Genomic DNA, 14582 nt, shown 5'->3' with positions numbered 1-14582 from the left:
AAGAATGGAGTCAACCCTAAGTGCAACTCGTCACTTGAGCAGATAAAGCAAGTGTGTGCCCAGGCTGGGACCCCACATTCTGGCAACAGATGGAATAGAAGGAACAGAACAGAGTAAGATTCCTGAGTCTCAGCGAGAAAGTGAGGAAGAACACAGAGCGGGGAAGAGAAGTGGAAGCAGGGCATGTGGGTAACTACAGTAGAGCTATCCCTTGCTGAAATCTATCAGGAGCCAGGCTCGGTGCTTAGCACTTCACAGGCACTGACCCATTTGATCCTCCCACCAAAACAGAGGTAGAAACCTTTATCATCTCCTTTTACCGATGATGAAACTGCAGCATAGCGAGATGGTATCACTTGCCCGAGTACACAGCTAGGAAGGGGCAGTGCTGTGACCCGAATCCGGGTCTGACTCCTGGGTACCCCATTCTTGAAGCCGCAGTACCTATTCTGCCTCCCAGGCCCTAACGCAGCACTGAGGGAAGAGTTCTTCATTTATCCATTTAACGAACACCTCCTGAGCATCTACTGGGTACGTGCCAAGCTCTGTGCCAGCAGCGCCGGTGCGCGGAGGAAGGGACCGGACTGGCAGGGTCGGGGGACGGAACGCAAAGTCAATCATGAGACGCTTGGAGCCGCGGGCCGGCAGGCAGAGGGAAGAGGAAGGAGGGACAAGAGCAGAGGGATGAGGGATGACGGCCGAGGGATGAGGGACGAGGGTGCGGCAGAGGGGAGGGAAGGCGCGGAGTGGGAGGAGCGAGGGCCCGGGGATGGTGTCGGCAGGCCAGGGGGCCGAGCACCCGTGGGCGACCACCGCCGCCCTCGGCGGACCGCTGGCTTCTGCCAGGCGCCCACCCTGGCGCCTCAAATTCTGTGGCATTCGGGCTCGGCCACCCGGCGCGGGCGACGCGGGGGCTGGGAAGGGGGGCGAGACGGGCAGTGCGCCCCTGAGGCGCCGAGGCCAGGGAAGGGCGGCCTGAGGGAGGCGTGAGCGGCGGCGGGGAGGCCGTGAAAGGGGCGCGGGCCGGACGGCGGGGGCAGAGGGGCCGACAGCGGCGTTGCCGGACTCACCTCCCGCGGCGGCCCCTCCGGACTCTTTGGCCCGGCCCGGCCGGAGGAGGCGGGGACCGGCTCCGGGCCGCGGGGGCTGCCGGGAGCCCGTTCCCTGGGCAACCGGGCCGGCACCGCTGAGTGATGGCCGGCGGCTAGAGCGGCAGCGCCACAAGTGGCGGCTGGCCCGCTGAGCGGCGCGGAAGAGACGTCAGCGCGCTTCCGGCGGGCGTGGGCTGGACTTCGGGCTCCTTCCCGGGATATCTGCGGACGCATGGCAGGTGCGTGCGACGGGTCGGATCCCCGGGGCAGGTAGGGTGTGAGAGTGCGGGCTTGGCCTGCGGGCTGGGCGGGAGGCCGGACCTCCCGGCGCGAACTGGGGTCCCTGCCTTGGCCCAGCCCATCCCGCTAGCCTTGCGCAGGCTCGGCCGTCGGCCAGGGAGCCCGTCAGTTTGGCCGCGCCTCGGGTTTTTTCACGCGTAGAACGACTTGGATGGAGCGGAGTGTTCGCAGATCCTGACCCTCATTGTCATTGTCATTGTAAACTAGCATTAGCGGAGTACATTGGGCGCCAAGCCTTGCATGCCCAGCTCCTCCCAATACCTTTCCCTGAATTACCCTCAGGATTACCCGCCACAGAGCTTTTTGCTTGTAATAAAAGCTGTCATTCAGCGAGTGCTCACTGTGTGTCAAGTAGTGTCCCAAGTGCTTTATGTGGGTCAGCTCGTTTGAGCCTCACAGGGATCTCCTGTAGTAATGCGAACAGATTGGGAGCCGCGCCTCCGAAGGGATAAGTGAGGTAGCCACTGTGCCTAACCTCACTCTGCTCTGTGCTGTGACTCTGATACTGGGCTCTTTCCCTACTGGCCTGAGTTTCTTGAAGTTAGAACTGTGATTTTGGTTCCTAAATATGTGCTGGGTATGGAGCAGACAGAGAATGAATCCGATGGGGTCTTGCCCTCAAGGAGCCCCTACTGGAGGAAGGAAACCCTTCGAAGATTATAGTGCAGGGGGTAAGGACTATTTCTCCATTTAACACATTTTATTCAGCACCTCCTGTGTGCTGAGGTTAGGAGAGGAAACAAGACGTAGTCACTACTCAGGTGGACTTACAGTCTAGCAGGGAATTTAGACATTACACAAGCAAATATACCAGGCCAGTGAATGTCAGTGATAGCTGAAGAAGAGGTTGTTTCAGATCTAGTGCAATGCGTTCTAAACCAACCTGGGAAATCCAGGAAGATTTCCTTGTGGAAGGAGTGACTTTCTGAAAACCAAAATCAGATCATGTCAAAGCTTATTGCTTCCTTTCTACTGACTTGGAATAAATCTAAACTCTTTATCTTGGTCTGTAAGGTTCCGGTTGCTTGACCGCCCCCTCACCTATCCCCCCTCCCACCGCCATTCTATTCTAGATGGTGTGGGGTCATCAAGCACAAAGGTCGAGAAAGAATTCTTGGGATGTTGCATGGTGCAACTTAGTAAATTTATTTAAGTAGCATGGCAGCCGGACCCATGGGCAGAAAGCGCTGCATTTTTGCTGTATGAAGCTGGTGGTTATATGCTTACTGGTCAAGAGGGAGGAGACACGCAGGGAGTGTTATATCATAAATGTTTCTCTGAATTTCTACTCCTTAAACTACTTTTGCAAGATTTCTCTGGTGCTTATCATTCAGTTCGATATTAACTATTGGTGAGATTTACAGGCAGTCATGAGACCCTTTAAGAATGTAGCAACCAGCACATATTTGATCCTTGTTGGAACTATGTAGGCTAACGGTCAGCCTTCCGGCCTAAAGGTGGACATTTTTCTGCTTCTATCCCTCATCATAGACACACTGGTCTTGCTTAGTTTTTCGGACTCACCAAGTTTATTCTCATATTAGGACCCTCTCATCATGCAGGTTCCAGCCTAAATGACATTTCTTCAGAGGTTCACTCTAACACAAAACCCCATTTTCTTTTCCACATGGCACTTACCACGATCTAAATTGATCATGGTCATCTGGTTGTCTATTATCCACCTCCTCTTTGGAAAGTAAATTCCATGAAAATGGTCCTGGTATGTCCCATTCAGTCACTTCATCCCCCATGCCTGGCATATTGTTGATTAGTTGTATAAGTAAAAAATGAAGGGATATTTGAATAAGCAGAGCCTTAAAGGATGCTAGGAGTTAGCCAAGTGAGTGGGACATACATGGACAGGAGAAACATTCTAGGTCAAAGTCAGAACGTGCACAGAGCCATCCCCAAGGCATAGAGAGCAAGCTGGGAGAAGCTGGAGAAGTGGTAGATGGGACTTGCATAACAGGCTGTGATTGTGGTTTATAATAAGCAAATATTTGGGGGCGCCTGGGTGGCACAGCGGTTAAGCGTCTGCCTTCGGCTCAGGGTGTGATCCCGGCGTTATGGGATCGAGCCCCACATCAGGCTCCTCTGCTATGAGCCTGCTTCTTCCTCTCCCACTCCCCCTGCTTGTGTTCCCTCTCTCACTGGCTGTCTCTATCTCTGTCGAATAAATAAATAAAATCTTAAAAAAAAAAAAAAGAAGTAAATATTTGGCCTTTGTCCTATCCTCGGTGGAGAGGTAAAACCCTTAGTACTTCCGAAGTGTGAGAGTGAGCAAGGTGTCTTTTGTTATGTTGATGAAGTGACTTTTGGGAAAGCCTCTAGGTAACCTTTGGATGGGGGCTGGTTCCCAAGCACACACACCAATCATGTGATTAAAGCGTTGGAACTTTCAGTCCCACCTACCTCCCTAGTGCCCCCCCCCCGGGGGGGAAGGGGGACTGGAGGTCGAATCAATGCGCAGTGCCCAGTGATTTAATCAACCAAGCCTATGTAATGAACCCTCCATAAAAGCCCACAAGGATGGAATTTGGGGAGCTCCAGGTTGGTGAACTCATGGAGATTTGAGGAGAGTAGTGTGCTCGGAGAGCATGGAGACTCCATACCCCTTTCCACATACCTTGCTCTGTGCATCTCTTCCATCTGGCTGTTTCTGATAGAAGAAAAAAATATATATGTATAATATGTATTTTATATATATATTTGCTCTCCAATTAAGACCATAAATTTGTTAACTTTAAACAGGAAATTTGGGACAGGCAAGCTACGGTGAACTCTGGCAAGTTGGAAGAGACAAAGGGAAGGTCAGCTTTCCTTAGGTTTTGGGAGGAAACCGGGGAGAGTTGTAAACAAAAGTGTATTACAGAATAAAAAAAGTTGGAGTTTGTAGTGGTTTCTGCACAGTGGTTTCTCCATTGGCTGCTGGCGGTGGTTAGTGCATTATTGCTGGGGCGGGGAGGGCTCTTCCTTCCTTTCCTTACAAGCAGGAGATAAAATTGCTCTGTGAAGTCTGTCCTCCCTAGGTGAGATCAGACTTCTCTTCCTTACTCCTGCTGGTTGTGCGGGCTGCAGCAAGGGTGCATGTGTGAGCGCCCTCCTCTCCAGGGCTTCCTGACTCCATTTTAAATGAAGTTTCCTTTATTTTCACATTTCTCCCTTGTGATCAAGGTCTTTGCTCAAAAACATCACCTTATCAAGAGTCAGGTTTTCTGCATTTAGTGGCTTTGTGCCTGGGTGCCAAAAAGGACCTTTCCTGGTTGTCCTGTCCCGTCAGAGGGAAAGTGCATAACTCGAGGAGACCATTGAGGCCACGTGTGAGTGACAAGAAGGGGTAGGAGGGAGACCTCAGCACTTCCCATCTAAAATCTCTATCTTGGGACGCTTGGGTGGCTCAGTCGGTTAAGTGTCTTCCTTTGGCTCAGGTCATGATACCAGGGTCCTGGGATCGAGTCCCACATCTGGCTCTCTCCTCAGCGGGGAGCCTGCTTCTCTCTCTGCCTCTGCTGCTCCCCCTGCTTGTGCTCTCTCCTCTCTCTCTCTCTCAAATAAATAAATAAATAAATAAGTAAAATCTTAAAAAAAATACAGAATTAAAAATAATATGACAAATCTAGTATGATGGTTCTAAACCAGGAGCTCAAACCTGAAGGTAACCAGCTAAATAGATCAAAAGACCAGGGGTCATTAGGTGAAATTTGTTGTAATCAAGTGCTCTTGTTCCCTGATCTTGTGTAAGTGGGTTTCTATCTCTCCAGAGGTATTTATCCACATGCAACGGGTGGTATTTGCTACTGCACAAATACCTCCTTGTTCAGCAAGTAGATTGTCCAAAACTCCTTTATGTTTTTTATTTTTATTTTTTAGATTTTATTTATTTATTTGGGGGGGCAGAGCAGGAGGGAGGGTCAGAGAGAAGCAGGCTCCCTGCTGAGCAGGGAGCCTGACATGTCATGGGGCTCGATCCCAGGACCCTGAGATCATGACCTGAGCTCAAAGGCAGACACTTAACCGACTGAGCCACCCAGGCACCCCTGTCTAAAACTCCTTTAGCCAACAGGTCACGTGATCATCATTGGGCTGCTCTTGCTTTGGCTGTGGAATCAGCTACCTCTCCTAATGTTAGGGAGAGATTTCTGATCATGTGTTCATTAGCACTTACTCCGGCCCAAGAGGAAAAGCCTCCCTACAGAGGCAAACCAGGAGTCCTATATGCCCCCTGAAGTTCCTGGTTAAGAGAGCCGTGAAGGCCTAATGGGTCAGGCCAGCAGAGGACTCTGGTTTGTTATGAAAATTAACAATAAACAATAAACATTGACTTCCTCGCGTTGCCAACTGTTTAAGCATTCCTATGCCCATGGAAAATGCTGTCCCCTGTAAACAAAAATGAAACCGGGTGGTGCACAGGGGACTCCAGCTAAGGTCTGGTTATTGACAGATTTATTAACTGTAATTTCCTGATTGGCCTTTTCAAGCCAGGGTTTGGAGGAGTTGGGATGACATTCTGTGACAGGCCATCCCTTCATTAAGGGGTCTTTCCTAAAAACTTTGCAAAGAGGCATAAACTTGTTTGTATTTCCCTTGGATACAAGGAGACAGATCACACTTACATAAGGAAAAGAATATGGGATTGTGCAATGGCAAAGATGGAGGAATTTAACAGAGCTAGTATGGTGACGACTGGGGAAAGGCTGAAACAAGTATGGGAGCCCCCATAATAGCCTAACCCGATAGGTAACATCTATAGGCTTGCGGTGTAATCAACAGTGGCATTTGGGACTACAAAGAAATTGGTTATAGGTAAGACCAAGGGGTCTCTGACATTGTGAACAGATCAGAGCTTCTGGTGACAGGTCCAATATTCAGAAAGCTTTCCTCCTTGTGTGGGGGATTGGGAAATGCAATTAGGGCACTGTCTTTCCAAGAGGGTGAGGGTGTCTGGGTGGCTCAGTCGGTTGGGCATCCAACTCTTGGTTTTGGCTCAGGTCATGCTCTCCAGGTCATGAGATCAAACCCTGCAGGAGTCCAGTCCTGCCGGAGACTCTTACTTCAACCTCTCTTCTTCTTCTCCTTCTCCTTCTATTTTTTTTTTTAGAGAGAGAGAACGAGTGCATGCACACAAGCAGTGGGGGAGGGAGGAGAGAATCTCAAGCAGGCTCCACACCCAGCATGGAACCCAACTCGGGCCCCTTCATGCTCTTTCTCTCTAATAGAAATAATAATAATAATAGCCAGAGCAGCTGATAGGAGTATACTACCTAATAAATTTTGGACAGAAGACCAATTTAAAATTTTTTCCCTGCTGGGTGCCTGGGTGGCTCAGTCAGTTAAATGTCTGCCTTCAGCTCAGGTCATGATCCCAGGGTCCTGGGATCGAATCCTGCATCAGGCTCCTTGCTCAGCGGGGAGTCTGCTTCTCCCTCTCCCTCTGTCTCTTCCCCTGCCCCCAGCTTGTTCTCTCCACCCCCTTCCCTCTCTCTCTCAAATAAATAAAATCTTTAGAAAATAAAAAAATAATAAAATAAGTAAAATAAAATAAAATTAATTTCTCCCTGCTAAAAGTAGGAAGCCACATTGTTTCCATAACATTACAAAATTGTGAGCCACTCCTAAGGCATATGTGCTGGTAGCGTAAATGTCGGCATTTGTGCCCTTGGTGAGCGTGCCCACCGTGTGGGAGTGTACAGCTCAGCTTGTTGGGGTGAGGTGGCCAAAGGTAAAGGTATCACTCATTCCTTCAGAGGGAGTTGCAAGTGCATATCCAGCACAACATTCACCATTTCCACCTCTTAAATAAAAACCATCCGAGAACCATGAGAAGTCAGCGTCATCTGAGGCTGTAAGTCATCGCGGAGGGAGTCAGGAGGGATCTGAGTCAGGCATGAGCAGGGAGGTGACTGCAGCAAGGAGTTCTGGGAGGAGTAGTTAGGAAGAGGATTTCGTAGGAGGAAGACGACTGGCTGGAGTGTGGTGGGTGTTCAGGAGGACCTCTACTGCACAGGGCACGGGGATGGCTACAGGGGTCCCAGGACTGTCTCCTCGCTGCCCTTAGCCGAAAGGGTGGTGGCAGGAATGGCTCTGAGGCAAGGTCCCTGGTGCCACATGGTGTGTTGTTGGCTGTAATGCCCTATGGGGTCGATGGTAATCCCGGTGTTTGGGGTGAGTAACCTCAGGGAATTCCCTACCTTTTCATATATAAATGGGAAAAAGGGAAGTTGCTAATTGGGATGGCCAAGGGCAGGGGGATTTATTAAGGTTTTTTTTTTTAAGGTTTTATTTATTTGTTTGAGAGAGAGAGAGCGTGAGTGGGGGGCAGAGGGAGAAGCAGACCCCCTGCTGCACAGGGAGTCTGCTTCAGGGCTCTATTCCAGGACCCTGAGATCATGACCTGAGTGGAAGTCAGATGCGTAACCAGCTGAGCCACCCAGGAGCCCCTCATCCTGGTCCTTTTAACTAGAAGATCCGCCCAGTAATGAACACAGAGTTCAAGGCTACCCAAGTAGATTTAGTGTTTAAAGGAAGACCAGAATTTTCTTTAAAAACAATTTGGAGGAACACCTGGGTGGCTCAGTTGGTTAAGCATCCAACTTTTGATTTTGGCTCTGGTCACGATCTCAGGGTCATGAGATCAAGCCCTGCATCGGGTTTGTGCTGAGCGTGGAGCCTGCTTAAGATTCTTTCTCTCTCTCTTAAACAAACAAACAAACAATACAAACAATAATTAGGAGCCAACTATAATAATCATGCACGGGTTCGTCGGGCTTCTGGGTACAAGCCTGAATCTTAGTACGTTCAACAGGCTGTGGGAAAGCTCTAGGAATTGCCTGGTAAAGTCATTTAGCACCTGCAGGAGCTCGATCATATAGCAAGTCAGGGGATAGTACCCCATCTGTGGTTCTAGAGCTCTCTCCATGTAGCCGGCGTGCAGGAGTGCACGAGCACCTGGCTCTGGGGTCCCAAACACACCAGGCTTGGCCACTCACCGCTGACAAAATCCACAGGCAGAGAGGTGAGTGGTGGGGGCACAAGAAAGGAGTTTATTTCAGTGAGGCCGACACCGGGAGGACAGGGGACTAGCTTCTCAAAGACCATCTCCAAAATGCTGAAGATACTTCTAGGTTTATAGAAGGAGAATATGGGACGAAGGTGGGTGGGTGCGTGCAGGGGGCAGCAAAGGTCTGGTCTCGGGGGGTCAGTCACGAGGGAGGGGTCTTGCTGGTTCAGCACAGCCCTTGTTGCTTGAGGGGGCAGTTTTGGTTCCCCTCATGGGATGCTTTGCCAGTTGGCTCTTTTGCCTGAGTTAAGAGATAAGCTAAAAAGAAGAACTTAGTCATTTAGGAAGTACTGACTGAGGCCAGGATGGAGGCCTTTGACGTCTTCTCTCACCAGGATTATCCGAGTGGCAGAGTTCATCCAGTGCTGGGATGGGCCCTCGACAGCAAGCATGTGCAATAGCGGATGTGAATCTGAGAAACCCAGTTGATAAGTTTGAATCACCATCTTAAATTACTCAGCAAATCTGAGACTCCCAAATCTCACTTTGGGAAAGTCTTTGACTATAGCTCCTAATTCACCTGTAGTCCAGGGCACCCAAGAAATCAGGGTTTGGCATTGGGATCCTCAGAGGGTCTGACTTTAATGGGACAGGTTTTAATGGTTTGGGGAAAGGAAGGGAAGGTTGTTCAGAGAGAGGATCGAATGAGGAAGTGCAGGGTATAAAGGAAGTGGGGCCCTGCGGGAGGGAAAGGGGAAGGTGGTGGTGGGCTTTGCGTAAGATGGCAGTTGTGCGCCCTGAGACCAAGAGGACAGGAGGGGAGCAAGAGGCCTCAGATTTTTGTCTTCTTCTGATTGTTTGTTGCTTGATTAATTTGGGGATCAGTATTTGATAAAGAGGTGACTTGAGAGTCCTGAATCTGTTTAGAAACTTCCAGGTACCCATTAAATTGGGCATCCCATGGAGTCTGTTTAATTTTAGAGTCAGAGCTTTCTAATTAGGTTCTGAGGAAAGTTTGGGGGGGGGTCGAGAGTTCCCCATAATGGCCATTGAAGTTTACTCATCTCTGGTTAAGTTGGTCCATTTAGTCAAAATGTGTTCCCACCAACAGTTCACGAGGATTCCTTTTTCTCCACATCCTCATCAACGCCTGTTATTTCTTGTCTTCTCTTTCATTTTTTAAAATTTTTTATTTATTTGAGAGAGAGAAAGAAAGAGAGCAAGCATGAGCAGGGGAAGGGGCAGAGGGAAAGGGAGAAGCAGACTCTCCACTGAGAAGGGAGCCAGATGTGGGGCTCGATCCCAGGACCCTGGGATCATGACCTGAGCCAAAGGCAGACGCTTAACTGACTGAGCCACCTCGGCGCCCCTCTTGTCTTTTTCCATACTAGCCATTCTGACAAGTGTGAGGTGATATCTCATTGTGGTTTTTAATGTAGGAAAGACGTTAGGGTTGGAAGCCAATGGCCAAGAAAGAATTCTTGAAACATCTTTGGTGCAAAAAAGTGGTTTTATTAAAGCACAGGGACAGGACCCATGGGCAGAAAGTTGCACAGGGGTCGTGAGGAGTGGCCCATTATATACTTTCAAGTTGGGAGGGGGTTTGGGAGAGCATAAGTCTAAAGAATTTTGGAAGCAAGGTTTCCAGGACCTCGAGGGGGCTAGCTGTTGTTGGGAAAACGTCATTTATTACCGTCTAATAAAACCTTAGTCCTGAGACCCTTCAGATGTATACCGGTGGGCCATATGCTTGGGGGCTGATTGCCAACATGTATCTCGGGTTTAGAGATAAAAAAAATTTCTGCAGGAATTTTTATTTAAAGTAGACTTACAGGATCCTCAGGGGAGGGGGTCAGGCTAAGGTTGCCTTTTGCCCTTAGCGAGGTGTTAGCATTGAGGCAGCTGAGTTCCTGGAGGAATGTCACTCGGCCTATTTTAAGGGCTTGTCAATGGGTCGTAAGTAGTAAGGAAATTCAATAATTTTTCTTTTGCTTCTGTTTCCCACATCAGTTTTGATTGGCATTTCCCTGATGACCGGTGATGTTGAGCATCTCTTCCTGTGTCTGTTGGCCATCTGTTTGTCTTCTTTGGAAAAATGTCTATTCAGGTCCTCTGTCCATTTTTTGATTGGATTATTGTTTTTTTGGTGTTAGATTGCATAAGTTCTTTATAAGTCAGTCAGAGAAAAATAAATACCATATGATTCCATGCATATGTGTAATTTAAGAAGCAACAAAAAAGGAACAAAAAAGACTTAACTATAGAGAACACATCGATGGTTATGGGGGGAGGTGGGGGAACAGGTGATGAGGGTGAAGGAACACTTGTGATGAGCACTGGCCACGTATGGAAGTGTTGAATCACTATGTTGAACACCTGAAACCAATATAACACTGTGTGCTACTATCCTTGAATACAAATAAATAAGTAAATAATAATGCACATGAGGAGGGACCATAGCTTTTTAAAAAATATCTTTTATTTATTCCTTTTAAAGATTTATTTATTTGAGAGAGGGAGAGAGAAGGAGAGTACGAGAAGGGGGAGGGGCAGAGGGAGAAGCAGACTCCCTCTGAGTGGGGAGCCCGAAGCGGGACTCAATCCTGGGACCCTGGGATCATGACCTGAACCAAAGGCAGACGCCTAACCGACTGACCCACCCAGGTGCCCCAGGACCATAGCTTTTTTTTTTTTTTTTTTAAAGATTTTATTTATTCATTTGACAGAGATAAAGACAGCCAGCGAGAGAGGGACCACAGCAGGGGGAGTGGGAGAGGAAGAAGCAGGCTCCTAGCAGAGGAGCCTGATGTGGGGCTCGATCCCATAACGCCGGGATCACGCCCTGAGCCGAAGGCAGATGCTTAACCGCTGTGCCACCCAGGCGCCCCCAGGACCATAGCTTTTAAACATAAAACCAGATGGGGTCCCAGAAGGAAGACCCTCCTGAGAGAGTGTAGAGAATCAAAATCCCATTACTCAAAATCTGAGGTTCAGAAAATAAGCGAGTACTTTAAACAGATCCTGAGTAAAGTCGGGCGCTCCACCAAAGGGAGGGCTCAAAATCTGAGAGAGTCTCCAAAGGGGTGAGCACAAAGGCTCCACGAGGACACCTTGCTCAGGCCTGAGGGTCGTCGTCCCCTGGAGTCCTCTCCTTCGGATCCCACTCTGACCACCAAGTAATGTCAACTTTAAACAGAGCAAAGAGGGGCGCCTGGGTGGCTCAGTCGGTTAAGCATCTGCCTTCGGCTCAGGTCATGATCCCAGGTTCCTGGGATCGAGTCCCGTATCAGGCTCTCTGCTCAGCAGGGAGCCTACTTCTCCCTCTCCCTCTGCTGCTCCCCCTGCTTGTGCTCTCTTGCTTGCTCTCTCTCAAATAAATAAATAAAATCTTTTTAAAAAATAAACAGAACAAAGAACATCTCTAAGTAAAAAAATGAGTTTGGGGCGCCTGGGTGGCTCAGTTGGTTAAGCATCTGCCTTCGGCTCAGGTCATGATCCCAGGTTCCTGGGATCGAGTCCCGTATCAGGCTCTCTGCTCAGCAGGGAGCCTGCTTCTCCCTCTCCCTCTGCTGCTCCCCCTGCTTGTGCTCTCTTCTTGCTCTCTCTCAAATAAATAAATAAAATCTTTTTACAAAATAAACAGAACAAAGAACATCTCTAAGTAAAAAAATGAGTTTAGGGGCGCCTGGGTGGCTCAGTTGGTTAAGCGTCTGCCTTCAGCTCAGGTCATGATCCCGGGTCCTGGGATCGAGCCCGGCACTGGGCTCCCTGCCTAGCGGGAAGCCTACTTCTCCCTCTCCCACTCCGCCTGCTTGTGTTCCCTCTCTTGCTGTCTCTCTGTCAAATAAATGAATAAAATCTTTTTAAAAAATGAGTTTATTCAGGAATCACAGAGGCATTGCAATTCAGGACAATTTGCTATGATGAATGGCAGGCAAGTCGGAAGAGACAAAGGGAAGGTCAACTTTGATTAGGTTTTAGGGGGAAGTGGGGAGGTGTTGAACACATGTTCTGTGGAGAAGAACAAGAGTTTGAGGTTGTAGTGGTTTCTCATCGGCTGCAAGTGGTGGTTGGTGCATCGTCGCTGTAGCGGGGAGCGCTCTTCTTTTTCTTAAAAGCAGGAAATGAAATTCCTACATGAAAAATGTCCTCCCGTGTCATAATAATTCTTATCCTCCTCCTTCCTGCGGACTGTGCAGGCCGCAGCAAGTCATGTGTGCGTGAGAGCTGCCCTTTCAGCTCCATTTTAAATGAGGTTCCTTTTATTTATTTTCAGAAATTTCATAATCATTATGTTTCTTTGACTCCCTATCAGCAAACACTGTTGGAAGTACAACGCCCAGAAAACCTGTCTTATCTGTCAGCGCGAGAAAAATTAAGGACAATGCAGCTGATTGGCATAATTTAATCCTGAAATGGGAAACCCTCAACGACACAGGTTTTGCTACTGCGAATAGTATTGCCAACCTGAAAATCAGGTTATGGTAAGTACGTATAGAGTTCCTCGTGCTCTAAGCCCTGCACCCGCAGTGATCAGGCGTAAGCCTCCTGGGGGTCTTAGCGTGGAAATGGTAGTCTTTATCCTCATGCGTAAATTACATTATATTGAGAAGAAGAGCAAGTGGTAAAATGATGTGTACAAGTATAAACTGTATATGTCCATTTTAAATACAAAATTATGCTACCTATTGTTCATGGTTATGTCTGTATATAGAATTAGAAAAATGGACTGGAAGGACACGGGCCCAGTCGTAAAGCTTGCACCTTTAGGATGGGTACAGTAGGACTTCGATTTCACAACGTTGTACTTTGTTTCTGTGCTGTTGGCATTGATAGAGCTTTTTCTTTAGTCTCCCTCCGTGTTCCTGGCCTACAGCTCCTAAACCCTTCTGACTTCCCAATGGATAAGAGCACGAGGAGCGTCCTCTGCTCTGATATTTGGTCTTTTGTCCCCAGAATGATCTAGGTGAACGGAGGGTCCTGTTATTCATACCATGTCCCTTCCAGCCACCCCTGAGTTCATGCTAAGGAGGTGACTTCTGGAAAGCCCCATGGGAACCAAGCAGGGGATTAGAGACCATGCACTTTCAGCTCTCCCCCTCACCCCACCTCTCAGGGAGGGGAGAGGGGCTGGAGGTTGAATCAGTCACCAATGGCCAATGACTTAATCAATCATACCTACATAATGAAGCCTCTATAAAAACCCAAAAGGATGGGGTTTGGAGAGCTTCTGGTTTGGTGAACAATAACACCTCTCCCTGCTGGAAGTGTGGCCCCAAACTGCACAGGGACCCAATCCCCTGTGCTCAGGACCCTTCCACACCTTGCCCTACGTACCTCTTCATCTGGCTGTTCCTTCGTATCCTTTCATATCCTTTCTAATAAACCAGCGATCTGGTAAGTTAACCATTTTCCTCAGTTCTGCAAGCTGCTCCAGCAAATCCTTCAAATCCAGGAGGGCAGCTCGTGGGAACCTCTTATTCACAGCCCGTTGGTCAGAAGCACAGCCAACACCTTGGACTTGCAGGTAGTGTCTGGAGTTGAGCGGGGCAGTCCTGTGGGGCCGAACATTGACCTGTGGGATCGGAGGCTGTCTCTGGTAGGTAGTGTCTGCGTAGAGTTGACGTGTGGGACACCCTGCTGCTGGCCACACTGTGAGATTTGCTTGGTGTGGAGAAACCCACTTCCTACCTTTGGTGACCGGGTGTCTGAAGTAAGGTGGGGGATGGAGAGTATTTTTCCTTAGCAATTTCTTTTTTTAAGGTGTTTTAATTATTTATTTATTTGAAAGAGAGAGAGAGAGAGCACAAGCTGGGGGAGGGGTAGAGAGAGGGAGAAGCAGACTCCCTGCTGAGCTGGGAGCCCGACATGGGGCTCAATCCCAGGACCCCAGGGTTATGACCTGAGCCAAAAGCAGATGCTTAACTGACTGAGCCACCCAGGTACCCCCCCGCCCCCTACCCTTAGCAATTTCTTTAAAAAAGACAAAGGAGTCCTGAGAAAACCTGTTAGCGGTTGCCAATTCTGATTGGAAGGTTCGCTTCATTATTCTTCACACTTTCCTGTAGGTATAGTTTCTTATTCTCAAAGTTACCATTCTGTGTTCCTATGTCATTGTCCATAAGCCAGAGTCGAGAGTGTCCACTGCTGCCTCCGGTTCTGGCCTGTTCCCGCCGCACATCACGTGCCACTGG

The 14582-nt window shown here is 48.8% G+C and overlaps 2 protein-coding genes across 6 annotated transcripts in view; one reads left to right on the top strand and one right to left on the bottom strand.

The window, feature by feature from the left end:
* Positions 1 to 1191, bottom strand: part of TECPR2 (tectonin beta-propeller repeat containing 2) — a 98635-nt gene extending 97444 nt beyond the window's left edge. Inside the window, exon 1 of the mRNA XM_045777181.2 lies at positions 1071 to 1191. The gene's annotated coding sequence lies outside the window, so the exon portion shown is untranslated. The remainder of the gene's footprint in view (positions 1 to 1070) is intronic.
* Positions 1185 to 14582, top strand: part of CINP (cyclin dependent kinase 2 interacting protein) — a 32156-nt gene continuing 18758 nt past the window's right edge. For all 5 annotated transcript variants that reach the window (XR_015721896.1, XM_087856232.1, XM_045777191.2 and 2 more), the window contains exons 1-2: positions 1185 to 1330; positions 12704 to 12872. Coding sequence is in view for 4 of the 5 variants with exons in the window: in XM_087856232.1 (XP_087712358.1) it covers positions 1324 to 1330; positions 12704 to 12872 (176 nt within the window). In the remaining variant the exon portion in view is untranslated. The remainder of the gene's footprint in view (positions 1331 to 12703; positions 12873 to 14582) is intronic.

This window comes from Ursus americanus, chromosome 26, assembly GCF_024610735.1.
Source record: "Ursus americanus isolate L20-20 chromosome 26, mUrsAme1.1.p, whole genome shotgun sequence".
NCBI lineage: Eukaryota > Metazoa > Chordata > Mammalia > Carnivora > Ursidae > Ursus > Ursus americanus.
This window is presented reverse-complemented; position numbering and strand designations above follow the sequence as displayed.